At 38.6% G+C, this 15158-nt stretch overlaps 1 protein-coding gene across 4 annotated transcripts in view; it reads left to right on the forward strand.

Annotated features, from left to right (window-relative positions):
• st3gal3a (ST3 beta-galactoside alpha-2,3-sialyltransferase 3a) overlaps window positions 1-14015 on the forward strand; it is a 67524-nt gene extending 53509 nt beyond the window's left edge. For all 4 annotated transcript variants that reach the window (XM_036571468.1, XM_036571467.1, XM_036571470.1 and 1 more), the window contains 3 exons: window positions 4926-5072; window positions 5920-6066; window positions 12184-14015. In XM_036571468.1, the coding sequence (XP_036427361.1) occupies window positions 4926-5072; window positions 5920-6066; window positions 12184-12273 (384 nt within the window). In that variant the 3' untranslated portion in view covers window positions 12274-14015. The remainder of the gene's footprint in view (window positions 1-4925; window positions 5073-5919; window positions 6067-12183) is intronic.
• The last annotated feature ends 1143 nt before the right edge of the window (window positions 14016-15158 follow it).

Genomic DNA, 15158 nt, shown 5'->3' on the forward strand with positions numbered 1-15158 from the left:
TGAAGTACAAGCCTAAAGTAGCCAGATTGACTGATTAGCCATCTTGCATCCTAGCTGTGTTTAGTAGCTAATACTGGTTGTACTGTCAAAACGGTTCACTACACTGTTGTACGCGCACCCATACTCAAACAAACGATAATACAAGAGCTACACAAGGCTTAAAATACAAGTACAAAACATTTTCTGTCAGCATACATACCAAAAAAGAATTAGTTTCATAGCTAACAAACACGTCATAACTCTGCGTTTCCTTCTAAACATGCTAGAGCGCCAAATTAGAAGTTCAAGTTTCACTAGCCCCATGCTGTCTCAGTGAATGTTTTTACTGTTTTCTTTAATTTAAAGTGATTTGCCTTAACCCAGCACACCCAATTCACATTTTGCTTATTGCAGAATGAATGTGGAAAATGATTGGAGTCTTTAATAATTGATCATTTCAGATAATGTCAGATAATGTAATAATTATGACCGGTCTAGCTACAGTACTGTGCAAAAGTCAGAGACCAGCCTTGAGTCAACTGGAAATGAAAAGGTTATTCATTTTTTTAGGGTCAGGAAAAAACGTAACATATTTAACAAATTTACAGAAGCCTCCACAAATAGAATGTCACGTTTTTCAGTAGTGTGTCCACCCTGTGACTTTATTACAGCTCCGGTTCTTTTCAGGAGACAGGCTTTTTCAGTTTTCAAAGAAATCTACAGGGATACATTTCCATACCTCCAAAGTTCAGTCTTGGGTGAAGCTTGATTTTCTTCAAAGATGAAAGCTTTAAGTACTGTTTATCTTGTATGGTGACAGTTCTGTTGGTCTTGAAGGTCTTGCTTGGTTATGAGTCTCATTTTCTCTATATCTTTTTAAAAAAAATTTTAACTCTTTTTTTGAAGCTCCTCTTTTGTTCACTTATTTTCTTTTGACTTGTCCCTTCAGTATGCTAGTGGATTTAAGCTAAGATTCTCATTAATTAAGGTGAGAATCAAAAAGTACTTGTGTTCAAATTACTCAAACACTCTGATGCCCCACAGGAAGAAATACACAGCTGACGTCATATCACACAATATGAGTGAGTGCAGTTTCAGGGTAGATTTGTTAAAGATTGGATCAAATTCATTGTTTCCCTCTAGGATTAGATCTAGAAACTATTTTTGCTGAATGTTTTACATATTGTATTGCACTAAATCTTATTACACTGGACTATTTAAGCTCTCTTTGTAATGAAACATGCAGTTGGTCAGTGTTCTTAAAGTTCTAATAAAATTTACAATATGCTCATTAATGCATATTATTGATCGCAGTAACGATAAAATAATGTCATATTGCCCAACCTGCAATGTCATAAATCAGATAAGCAAGTGTATTTGAGATGACGTAACTATGGATTGAAGCAAGTGTGTGATGATTTAGGCATGCAGTTATTAATTGATGGTCTGTAAGCTTGTCACATTAGCCTTGTAGCTTCAGCAAAGAATTAACGAAACAAACTTCAGACACCAAACATGTCTTGGCTGAATGGCTACATTTGGGCTAAGCAAGGAAACCGTCAAGGTGACGATACAGTTAGTTCCTTATTGTTTAATATTTTGCACCTTTTTTAAACAATGTGTAGTTCCCTTTTATTGATTTACATCTGAAGATTTGCATTAGCATGTTGTGTGTACTTGAAGCCACTCAGGTGCAGGTATCCCAGTAACTCATCTTAACTGTGGAATGCACATAAACCCCCTTCTGATTACTTTAATGGCTTTGAGGATATTGATACAGGGGCTCCTTCGCTCTGTGGCTTTGTTTGCCCTTCTTGTTTTTCATCGGCTGTTTTTAAAGGCCCCTCTCCTCCTCTCCCCTGCCCTCCGCACCACGCTGCTGCAGGTATTGTTTTCATCCACTTCAGCTCCGTCACATTTTCCATCCACAAAACCCTCACCTGTGTGCGTGACCCTCTCCTCTCTCGGCCTCTTCCACTGTCTCTCCATCTCTTTGGCCACCCACACGTCTTAGATTACCTTGGAAAGAAAGTAGGTGTTGGCGTTGTTTAGTTAGTTTATCAGTACAGATGCATTTGAGAACTTTTTTGGTTGCCTCTTTAGATGGTCTTTCACCTGCCGAGGGGGATATTGTTGATGCATTGCTTCTTTAAAAAGAAAAAGAAAATAATTTATAATGCTTTGTAAATGTTCGCAAGCTTCACATGACCATTCTGACAGATAGCAGTACACTACAGGAACTGTGTGGGTGATAAAGGTTCTTCTGGTGCGTCATAGAGGACGAAATTATTTGTCGTGCAGATGGAACTTTGAATGATTGCAGCAGCAAAGGGAAAGTAACCGAAGAATTCACAATAGTTAGAAGATTATTCAAAGAGAGTTCAGCCAAAACTTGCTGAAAGACGTGTCTTCTGAGGATTTAAGTGAATTATCTACTTTTGTCATCATGAATTCTTCAGTACAATATTAATTTGCATCTGAGACTGAAACTTTGAGTTGAACCTTCTTTTTGCGTGACGTTAACACAAAGACATAGGTCGAGAAAACTCCTGCAAAATTTGACCCAACGCCTCTGACTTTTAAATTATTATTTCAGGCAGCGCATGTAGGAAGTGAGTTTACTGGGGAAGTGAGTTTACCCTCATCTAACACTCTGAATTTAGTTCATTAAGGCCTTGCTAGCTGAATCAGGAGTGTTTAATAAGGCAGTGTGCCGAAGTCTGCAGTGTTTTGACCCGCAAGGACCAGAGCCTGACACGTGTTTTAGCCTGTTTTTTTTTCCCTGACTCAGTAATGCTTATTCTTTCAGTTTGAACAAAATAATTGTACATAGTGCAGCTTTAATTCATTTGATAGGAAATATGTACATTTACATTTATGGCATTTGGCAGCCGCTTTTATCCAGAGCGGCTTACAGTTTGATCATTTTACACGGCTGGCAAAGGTAGTGTTAGGAGTCTTGCCCAAGGATCCTTATTGGTATAGTGTAGGGCGCCTGCCCAGATGGAGAATTGAACCCCAGTCTACTGCGTAGAAGGCAGGGGTGTTACCCAGTGGAACTGCATTCTCTGGAGCGATAGAGCACTATTCAATACCAACCACATATATGAATAAAGACATATAGATGGTCAGTTGGTAAGTATGCTAAAATGATGTCTAAAAGTTTGTAGGTACTTCCTCATCCAGCATTTTTTCTGAAATCAAAGCTGTTAATAGAAAATTTGTCTGCCTTTTGCTGCAATAACAGGCTCAACTCTTCTGGCTTTACACTAGATGTTGGAACATGGCTGTGAGGATTTGATTGCATGCAACCAGTAGTGAGATCAGGTCCTCATATTGAATGATCAGTTCTGGATCATGAATGCCACCCCAACTCAGTACTGGAGGGCTTTATACCCCTCTAGTTGACACTAGGCTTTGGGGAAATGATATCTATACCTAAGAGAACCTGACCAAACTTAAGGTGAATAGTCTGGTTCGGTGTGGTGCAGAAACGAAAAGTCCACATCAATGGTGATATAGGTGTTAGATTCTTTGAAGGCTGCTTTATATTTTATATGTTGTCACTGAAAATTTGGTCTTAAATTACATTAGAAGTAGTCTTAAATTTGATTACATTCAAATGTAACATGAGGTAGAAAATGTGATTATTGCCCAGCTCTAGATTAGAATGTTATGCATCTGCCGATTGTTGTACACAGTTTACGTCACCCTTTTTGATGAACAGTCGTATTGAAGTAGAGTTTGCTTTTGGGCCTCTGCCAGCATTTCTACGTCTGTCTCCTTTATTCTGGAAATCAAAGGCAGTTTGGTGCAGTGTGTTTACTCAGCTGAGTGTGTGTGTGTGTGTGTGTGTGTGTGTGTGTGTGTGTGTGTGTGTGTGTGTGTGTGTGTCTCTCTCAGAGGCTGTTCAGTGTCTCTGTCACCCAAACCCAATTATGGGGGAATAACAGTTACGGCCTGAGTGAGTGTGAAGGAGGGGCACTCATAACTCACCCATCCTTGCTGTACTTTGCCTAGAAAATACAAACTCGCCAGGAAGTCGCAGGTATATGTAAGTGCGCATGTGTGCACAAGCATGTACTGTGTTGTCTGATTAGTCACGTATCATTAATATTATAATAAATCCACAATGTAAGTGCACAGTATAAAGCTACTAGTAGACAATTCTACATGTGGCAACAATACTGCAGTGTCAGAAATTCCACTGGATTTTTATTTATTTATTTTTTTTTAATCAAGAAGCAGTTTTTGCTTGCTGGATTTCAGTTTCTAAGGGCATTTTTCTAATCAAAATAAAATAATAAGCATGCGACTGTTATGACACCCTTAAAAGCCAAGGCTTATTGTGTCTTAAAGCCGATTATTAAATAATTACATGGAAAACAATGTAAACTGGCAGAGTTACTCCTTAGGCAATAGCATAAAACAAAAGGGGAGCACAGTTTTAAAAATGATGCAAGATAATTTTTTCAAACAAGGTACATAGACTGTTACTGATGACATTGATTTCGAGTAGTGGGTGGTATACCAATTTAAGGTCTTTCTCAGGTATGACTTTAATTAGAACCGTTACATTCGTATGCAGCAAATAAGGGTAGATGTACAAATGGTGCAAGCCATACTTGTGTTATCCTGTTTCGCTGGATGGCAGAGCCAGGGATATTTGTCACGTTTCAAATGAAAATAAAAATGCTGCAGTCTCTCAGTCAACTCCTGCTGTCTAGTCTATTGCATCTAAAGTAGTCCACTTTGTTTTCGAGGCACTGGACATAATGGAATGGTTGGTCTTCTGGGGTTAGCTGTAGCCTGTCATGGACAACAGAGAGATGAGGCCTGACTGAGGAGCCACCTGACTTGGTCAGCCGCATCAGACAGCCTTTTTTTTCCCCCCCTTTTGACAATTCAATTAAGTGCTTATTTGCATTTCTCTCTCTCTCTCTTAGCGTGGAACAGAGGGGTTCTGGAAGTCGGTAGCACGGACTGTGCCAAGAGATCACGAGGACATGCGGATCCTGAACCCGTACTTCATCCAGGAGGCAGCATTTAGATTCATTGGCCTGCCGCAAAACAACGGCCTCATGGGACGAGGAGTAAGAGGACACACTCAGTCATAGGCGAAAGAGCACCTATTTTATAAATTATGGCAAAAACTTCCTAATGCTAACACAGGGTTTGTGACAGCACAAAACATTAGTAAATCTGCCCTTTTATTGTATACTTATTTAGTCTAGTTTAGTTAGATAAATGTTTTTAGATCACCAAAATTTTCAGTGGCTGAAATTTAAAATCAGCCCTACCAACATATTGGCCACTGCAAAAGTTTTTGTTTAAATGGATTTAACAGGTGTACAACAAAAGTGAATATATTGACAAATTTACCAGTCCTTTTAATGTTAACATTTAATGTTACATGCAGCTCTGAAATGATTGGAGACGGGCAAGACAGTTTTATGTCAGAGAGCTACATTCTGGCCGTGGAGGTGCAGTGAACGGAAGAAACAGCATGCAAAGCAGTGGGCAGTGTTACATTTCTTTTGTTAACCATGCTGAGGCAGAAAGATGAGTGGAATTAGGATAGCAGCTCAACACCCAGAAACCTACAACCTGCTCTAACACACACACCCACACACACATTAACATACAGAGTCACTCAGGCTCACTCACTCAGAAAGAAAACAGGACCAGTCCTTGGTCACTTTGACTTACAGTCGTATGTTTGGGTAAAGTCATACTACATGTTTTGTTGATTTTATATCATGAGGCAAAGAAAATCATTATATTTTATTTAACTTTAGTCATTTTCACCTAGAAAATCAACAACAGAAAATGTGCAACTGTATTACTGTTCGTTTTGATGTCAAAAATGTTTGTTTCAATGTTAATGTAAAGATGAATGGTGTGAAGATTTTTGGTGTGGATCTATGTGTGTGTTTCCAGAACATTCCGACACTGGGGACAGTGGCAATTACAATGGCTCTGCATAACTGTGATGAAGTGGCGGTGGCAGGTTTTGGGTACGATATGAGCGCCCCCCGCGCCCCTCTACATTACTACGAGAAGCTCAGGATGTCTGCCATCAAAGAGGTAACACACACACACACACACACACACACACACACACTCTCTCTCTCTCTCTCTCTCTCTCTCTCTCTCTCTCTCTCTCTCTCACTCTCACTCTCACTCTCTCTCTCTCTCTCTCTCTCTCTCTCTCTCTCTCTCTCTCTCTCTCTCTCTCTCTCTCTCTCTTTTTTTATGTCTTTATTGTTATTCCTCAGTATAATATGCATACATTTGAAATTGAAATGTCATTCTTCAGGACCCATGTGCAAAAACAAAACAGCAGCACAGTACATAGGTAAGTGCAGAGACTGCCAATGTGTTATGAGGGCACAGAACTCAAAAGATAGTTAACACACAGGAGATAAAAATACACAACCCTAACTAATAACTAACCCTAACAGGACAATAAAATACTTTCTGTCTAATGAAATAGTTAGAATGCGAAATCATTTAGACTGATTAATTTGTGAAATGCACTACTCATAGGAAACAAGCGTCTGGTATTAGGTACCTCTAAAAGATCCTTAAAGGAAGCTGTTACATAATAGTTACCAATATTATTTCCTAATGCCTGCGACATTGTTTTATGAATTTTGAGATTGTTTTGCAAGGATGCATGTATAAATATTATATATAATATTTAGAATAAATGTTTTTTTGCAGCTTTGCAACTATTTTACCAATATCAGTATTGTACCAAAAAAAAAAACTCAGGACAGGTGGAGATTTACAGTTTTTTTTTTGTTTGTTTGTTTTGTTTTTTTGGGGTTTTTTTTTTGGGTAGCAAATAAAATAGCCATACGTGCTTTGTAGATATTACATCCCCTGGTTCCTATTATTAGCACTGTAAAGAAAATCCAGGTCTCTACTATAAATAGCATGTAAAAAGTGCTCTAGAAAGTGAGTGAATTATGTAAATGAACTTAACTGCACTTCTGGAGTTTGTATGTTTATTTAATTGCCACCTTTTAAACAGTGGGGAACAATGGTCTGCTTTTAATATTGTTAATGATATACCAAAATTTAAATTCCTGGCCAAAACCAAATTTCAAGACACCTGACATCTTTTTTTAATTATTTATTTATTTTTTGCGGTTTTATTTTTGCTTTAGAATAAATAAAACAGCAAAAAAACTAACTACAAAAAAGTAAAGAAAATCTGAACTGAAAAGCTGAACTCACTATAAATAAAAACTAAAAATATTTTTTTCTTTTAAAGTATGTAGGCTACAGATTGTGCCTTTAAAATCAGAGAACGATTGGTCATCCAAGCCAATGAATTCCATTACTTTAAATTTATACTTTACACTTTGGCTCTGTTTGTAAATTTTTTAATCACTTAAGGCTACATGTAGCATTGTTGTGCTTGCAGATGCTTTTCTTTCTGCTTCTGTTGTTTCACTGAGTGGGATGTCATGTTTTCCAGTAAGATTAAACCTGTAAAGGAGAAGTTCTTGGGCGTCATACATCCTCTTACTCGGCATGAATAAAGATAGTCCCTCATAGACATCATAAAACAGTTCCACACGGCCAACTTTTTTTCCCCCAATGGTGCTGTGCTGCTGCTCAAACTGTACTATACATCTATAGTGATTGGCACGATGAGCAAAAAAACAGCAGAATTTTTAAATCACTATATTTTTTTTTTATTGAAATGATTTGTTAAGTGTGCTGAAATGTTGGTGCATCTCTAATTGCTATAAGTGTTGAGCAAAAAAAGTCAGATTTACACATTTTTCCTCAAATGTTTTGTTACCTTCTTTAGTTTTGCACTGGAGCTATGGGTAATGCTAATTGTTCAAACTACATGCATAAATCATCAGACACTAACCTCAGACTGCACTGAGTTGTTATGTAATCTCAAATAGGCTTTCTCACACTGTGTGACACACTGTTACCTGTAAAAATGGACAGCAGTTCATCAAGCTAGCTAACACTTCAATAACTCTGAAACTGTGTCCTTGCATTAGTACATTTTCCTACAGCTGTAAAGGGGGCGCAAATAAAAGATCAAGCCATCCTCATGAATCATTTCATATGAATCAGCTTGACTCATCTGTTCTCTGAGCGTGTAGAGTGTGCTTGGTTTGGTTTAGGGAATCCCAGCCTAATGAGTCATGTCCACACACATTACACACCACACCATGTGACTGAGGCAGACAGCAGGTTACCTCAGCGTTCTCCTGCTCTAAAGACAGGAGTGATGAACCAGGACTTGGCTGTTAGCATTCCATGCAGGGGGACACCCTCTGTGTTTGGTTAGGGCAGTTTATGCAGCGCCAGGAGAGTTTATGCAGATAGAATAGCAAAGTAATAACTGTTTAATTACTGTAGATGTCTTCATATGTGTAGAGCAGTGAAGTTCAGGCAGGTGAACGTTTGGGGACGGAGGGGGTGGGTTGTTGGTGTATGAAGTGTCTAACAGGTCACTGGATATACAGCTTAAATACACACTATAAATCAGTCTCTGGGGATGACAGCTCAGGACTGTGTTTTCTTCACTGACATGCAAACCTGTGTCCATCCATCCATCTCTCTGCCTGCCTCGCTCTCTCACTGCTTCTTTCTCCTATTTTGCTGGTGTGATATAACCGGAACTTAACATTCAGTTCTGGCTTTGCCTGGTGAAACTTTCATGCTACTTGTTTTCATGCTTCAGCTATTACAGGCTGTGAGCATGGAGGCATTATAGGACCGATAGAGAGTCATTAGGTTTGGTATTAGCTCTGTTCATTGCAATTGGATTAGTTCAGCGGTGCATGTGCCCCTGAAAATACAGTACTGTGCAAACATCTGAGAAAATGAAATGTAAACTATCAGCTAATACTCCATATCAAAGGACCCAAATCTACATGCAGGACGGTGGGCGATGGGCTGAATCGGGACTTCCGTGATAGGCTCTTTTCACATTTTCAGGTTTTTTCAGAACTACGCATTGCTGGATCAAGCCACTACTGCAAAAACAACAGTTAGAATGGTGGCCGAGTAGAAGAATAAAAGCTTTTGCAGCATACCCAAGTGTTTGAGCTAGAAACAGAAACCACCGTATTTCAGTTTCAGTGGCTTCTAATCTAAGATCTAAAGTTGGTGACACTTTCAGCTGAACAGTTTCAATATTTCCCCACAAAAATTATCAGCATTTTAGAGAGCAAATGCTTAGAGGGGAGTAGATGTTGGTTCACAAGGACGATTGGTTGTGGAAAAAGTCTACAGTGGCGCTACAAGCCATGACTGTGAGGCACAGCCTTCTGCTGGTATGTGTAAGTGTTTATTTGCCAAAGGGTGTCTTTCATTAGCAATCGGTTTCTACTTCTCCAGCTAACATGGCTAACTTAGCTTTTTTTGGTTCTAGTTATTTCCGCATGTCCATCGATTTATCATGCTGTAGATGTTAGCTGACTTTATCGTACTCCAATAGCTTTGAAGGAATTCCTCAATGAAGAATTTACATCCTACCAGCTTGGAATCCTGCCTTATGTGTTTTTGTGTTCTCACATCCTTGGAATCTCTGAGGAGAAGCTCTGAATCCTGTGTTGCTCTGTTCTCACGCATGAGCAATTACATTAAAATGTTATTAATGTTACCCAGCTAGCTAAATAAGCTGGTTACTGATGGCTCAGGTAACTGACAGAATGGAAAAAGTGCTTATCAGCCTTTTTTGTCCATGATCTGACAAATGAAAATGCTCTGTTGACATGATATGGTTTGATGTAGTCAGGTGGTAGGTTATCTGTAGTTTGATTGTTTAATGAAATTTGTTTTACAAAGCTGAGATTGCTGCTGGTATCAGATTATTATTATTGTTGTGGAGCTGTCATCTCTCTCCAACATGCACACAGATTAAACTATCCCAATCTCCTAATTCAGATGCTAGTAAAGAGTTGTAGATGTTAGGGCTTCACTGGTGTACAGTAGGGAGAGAAAGTACTTATGCCCTCTGCACAGTTTCGTAGTTTAAAAAAATAAAATAAAAACTTTAGACCACAGCTGTTTGATGGCTGTTGTGCAGATAAGCAAAGGTGATGTGAGGGAAAATATGGATAAGTGAGAAATTTATATGAATCATTATTGTGCGAGACTGTTTGGCCTGACTGAAGAAGTAACGCTTGCTCCCTAAATCCACTGAAAGTGAGTTGTGTATGTCTATAAAGGAGCAGCCAAATGTATTGCATTTGAACTGTGTGCTGAAGTTGAGCAAAATCACATTTGTTCGCCAAAACTTCTCATCTGTCTGAACTGCGCGTCCTGGCCTGTTCTGACCAGGCTTAGTCATGTCCTAAATCTGTCAGCTGTGTAACCATAACATTTTAGAGTTCGCACTGTACACTATGCCTTTGTAATCTCCCTCTCTCTAACTTCACTCAGAATTAGTGTATCTTTGCTGTATGGTGGCAAATAATGATGACTTCTGTAATTGATTAATCTACCAACTATTATCCTGCTGTTTCCTCTTACTTTGCTTACGTCTCACTTCCACCACATGTGTACTCTGTTTCTGGAAAAGAATCCCAGATTTCCATTCTACACTTACGCTGAGGGGAACCTGCTGCCATCTTGAGGGTGTCTAGATTCTCAAAAGAAGTTGGTACCAGCAGCCTCTTCAACCCTCAGTTTGACTCGAGTGTTCCAAACTGTAGACTACAGGCAGTACTGCATCCCCATATTTGCTGTATATGTACTTATATCTGTATAAATTGTATAAAAAAAAGACATACACTGTGTATATAAGCTAGACTTAAGGCATTGCCATATGTCCATACTGTATATAAACTGATGCACACTGTTATAGAAACCATATCCCCATTTATACTGTGTATTTACATATGTATACTGTTATATACATTTCAGTTAGTACCGTATCTCCATATGTAGAAGAGATGGGGGCGCACTACCTAATGATTTTAATTTTTACACAATAATTTTAAAATTATTGAACAAACTGCAGTACAACAACCTATGCATCTTTGCTACAAATGAAAATCGAAAATATTGTTTCGGTTGAATAGTTCGTAAATGGTAGGTGCTCGAAAGTGGCAGTTCACTGCAGGGAGTAGCTACCCCTTAAAACATACGGAAAGCTGCTCAGGAAAAATATATACTTTTCAAGAGTTTAAATCCATTCCATTTTAAAACTAACTGCATCCACACTTAAGCAAGTGAGTGCTTGTGTTATATATGTATGAAGCAAATGCAGAGGCGGGCAGTGTGGAGGGCCCCTGTACTGCCTGTAGTGTATTGCTGTCTGTCAGAATGACTGCATGGATGATCTGTCAGAATCACACTGTAATCGACTTTGCCAACTATTCATTGCGACTTTCTTTCACTGTGCACACACATGTAGTTCTGTTCATCTGTGTCCAAACTCATTCTGCTACTGTACAGGCCTTTTAGCTGGAATTTCCCTCTGCTTCCGTAATTCAGTAAGTGCTTTTCCCACAGTGGAGATAGCACTACATGCCATTGTTCTGTAATGTCATTTTCTCTCTTATGTTCAGCGTTAAAAGCCTGTTCTGTGCACAATAGTGGTTGTATTGTATTCCCGCTCCAATAACATGTTTACTTTAAATGGGCAGTCCAGTCTTCCATTGTCCATCTGACTGTAAAAATGTGCATGATCAAAAGCCACAGACCATGAACGGACAACAAAGCCTTTTAGAGTAAAACATTTGAAACTTATTATCTGTGCTGAGTGTTTACTCCTCTCTCCTTTTCTCCGTCTCTCTTTCTCTACCTCTCTCTTTTCTGTCTCTCTGTCTCTCTACCGCTCTCTTTACTTTTCAATCACTACCTTTCTCTTTTTCTGCTTTTTTCTTTTTCTTTTTTCTCTCCCCCTTTTTCTTTATTTTGTTCCTTTTTTTCTTAATTTTTTTTTTCTTCCACTTTTGCTACTTACTACTCTTTTCCTATATTTCTTTCTCTTAATCTTCTTCCTTCTCTCTCGTGTTCTTTTGGGTTTTTTTTATTTCTCTTTTTGTGCCTCTCTCCCTCTTTCTTTCTTTGTTTCTTCCTCTGTTTTTCTTTCTTTCATTTTTCCCCACTTTTCTTTTTCTCTCTTTTCTTTGTTTTTTTTTCCTCTCTTTACACTCTCTCTCTCTCTCTCTCTCTCTCTCTCTCTCTCTCTCTCTCTCTCTCTCTCTGCAGTCATGGACACACAATATACTGAAAGAGAAGGACTTTCTGCGTAAGCTGGTGATGGCCGGAGTCATTCAGGATTTGACCAATGGGATATGAAACCATCACACAGAGCCAAGAGAAATCAGAGACATCGGAGACTCATCATGGTGACTTGCTCCTGCACTTTCAATGGACGATCAAGTAGTTGGCTTGACCGCTTGTTTTTAAGGATTACTGGTTACTTCAAGTCTGAATCATTTCAACTCTACTTGTCGCTGATCTTAAAGCCATTGAATAAGATATGCCGTAATATCTAAGATGCTTTTTGAGCTTTTTCAGTAGGACATTTTCATTGGATGTGATTTGGTTTGATGAAAGTGACTTTTAGCTTGACAAAGTAAATTCTAATTTTCCAGTGAAGACTTGCAAAAGAAATGCTCAAATGGCACCTTTGGATATTACTGTGTTGTAAAGTGGCGTAAGTCTATGACAGGTGTGTCGAAACCTGCTCTGTTCAGGTGATTTGCCATGGAATAATGACTTTGCTGTTGCCAGAGACATTTGCGTATAGTTATGAGAGAAGAAAAAGGAAAGTTTGTCTGTGCCAAACCTACAGCAGCTTTGAGAATGCGCTGCCCTGGGGGCTGTTTAACAAAAACAGAATTTCTCCTGCTCAAGATAACTTGTCCAGTAGAAGAAGAGGTAAGGAGTGTGCCAGCTGGACAGTCCTCACTTCAGGATGAAAGGAATACTCCAGCATTATTTAACCTAATCTCTATTTGCTGCATCTGTGGCATACAGTCCATTATCTCTGACAGTAATTCTGATTTCAGATGCAAATCCCCTAGTAGAAGCTGATAGGCAGATGCTGACACAGCTTCAGTATATTTGGAGTCAACAGTTTGAATAAGCATAAAAGAACAGAAAACCCATTGTCTAGAAGTTGGAGTAGAATTTGTTGCCTCAGTGGCTGCTTATTGGCTTCTGTAATAAGTGAATTCAAATCAACAGGTTTTCTGTTCTTTTCTAAGTTCAGGGAGATGCATCTGTGTTATATGTTGTAGTCAACTGTATACTATAGATGGGGTAGATGGAGATTTGAGTTTCAAGTTTCAAGTTGATTTGAAGTTCCAAAACACTGGAGTATTGCTTTATATTATCCACCTTTACTGCGAAAATCTTGCTTTGTGAAATATCTCCCTGTTCCTCTGCTGAATGTATTCTCAGTTACAATCCTACATCAGACAAACGGCTACCTTGAGAGAGAGAGAGAGAGAGAGAGAGAGAGAGAGAGACAGAGAGAGACAGAGACAGAGACAGACAGACAGACAGTCCGTCCCCCTCTGTGATTTGGACTAATGATTCACAGTCTTTAGGAAACTCGGCCTTTCCTTTTAAACAACTCTTTTTAAGTATTTTTAGTAGCAGTGTTATTATTACTGTTATTTCTCCACAAGGAGGAGGATTTTTGTTTGTTTTTTTAGTTAGGGTTTTTTTTAATGTTCAGTATTTATTTTATAGTATTTCCGTCACCTCGCTGGATCATGGCTTTAATTTAATTCCACACATACTTAAGGCTTTAACATTGTACACCTCAAACTCAGGCTGATGTTCCAGGTGGCAGTTTTCAGTGGTACTGAACGAATTGTCAGTCTAATTTGTATTGTGCTCAGAAAGGCCTTTGAACTTTGCTGACGAGGGTAGATTTGGAATTCTGTTACAGTTTTTGTTGATGATGACAACCAATCACCATCAGCCGCCAAATTTAGGAAGTGTTACTCATATGTTTGTATGCATATCAATGTGTTGCAGTATTTGACAAATGAATCAATGCAATTAAAGTATTCAAAATTTGTTAAGCACATGTCTGACAAGTTTATATGATGCTTTTCACCTCAAACTACAGACTAGCAAGAACTGCACATATATACATTTATATGGTATATACATATATACTACCCAATCAGTGAATGCTTTATTGTGAGTATCCTGACCAATAACAGATGTTCTTTAAGTATTTTAAAGTAGCACTATGTAAGATTTTTGTTAAAATTGAAAGAAGCAGCAACTGATTCAGGACAAGAAAGAATTGCTAAAATATGGTGAGCCTGCGCTGCTGCAAGTCACCCTGTAAAGCCGGAAATAGTAATGTAAAAGTCAGAGGTGCTGTGTCGGACCTCACAGCAGTTTTTAGAATAGGGGTTGCATGATCTCAGAATTTTTTATGGTCAACAGTTATGTGATAAAAGTTGAGTTGATGTCAACTAATCGCTAATGATGTCATTAATAAATACACAGGAGAAGGGAATGCTTTGCAGCAAGCAACATTAAAAATCAGTGACAAAGCCAGACTCCACAAGTCAGTACAAGCCAACAAGCCCTGGATCACATTATTAGCCTTCAGGAAACCAGATATATGTACCCAAAATTTGCCAGGCTCCTCAACTGTTGTCTTCTCTGAGGTGTCCAAGTTCTTAGTGTCATTATTACGTGATCAGCAACTAGTCAACATCAAGCTTAATGCGAAATCAACGTTATACTATAGATCTAAGAAGTAGTACATCATTCACTTACACCCTCAGAAGACACGCCTTTCACAAAGTTTTGACTGAGTTGTCTTTCAACACTCCACATGCTCACAATCACCAGAGTCGTCCACTCTGGGAAGGGATGAGAAGCACAGATGACATCACGAGAAGTTCTTCTGCACAACCAGGAAGGTCTCCAAATCCCAAAACTTACATAGTGTAGCTTTAATGAATCAAGGTAATCATTTGAACCAACAAATGTAAATCATTTTGATCCAAACAATGTGGGCAGATCTTTAACCACTTTAAAAAATGTAGGGCTTGCAGATCAGTTTGTTTAGAGACCTTTGCTCCAGTCACATTTACGCTTTGACCTGTTCAGGTCATTTCTTCTTTTAGAGTTTGAATATTATTAAAAACTACATTGTACAAATGTATTATTATATATAAAATAACAAAGGGTTAATTAGGCAA

The sequence above is a fragment of the Colossoma macropomum genome, unplaced genomic scaffold, assembly GCF_904425465.1.
Source record: "Colossoma macropomum unplaced genomic scaffold, Colossoma_macropomum, whole genome shotgun sequence".
In the NCBI taxonomy this organism is placed as follows: domain Eukaryota; kingdom Metazoa; phylum Chordata; class Actinopteri; order Characiformes; family Serrasalmidae; genus Colossoma; species Colossoma macropomum.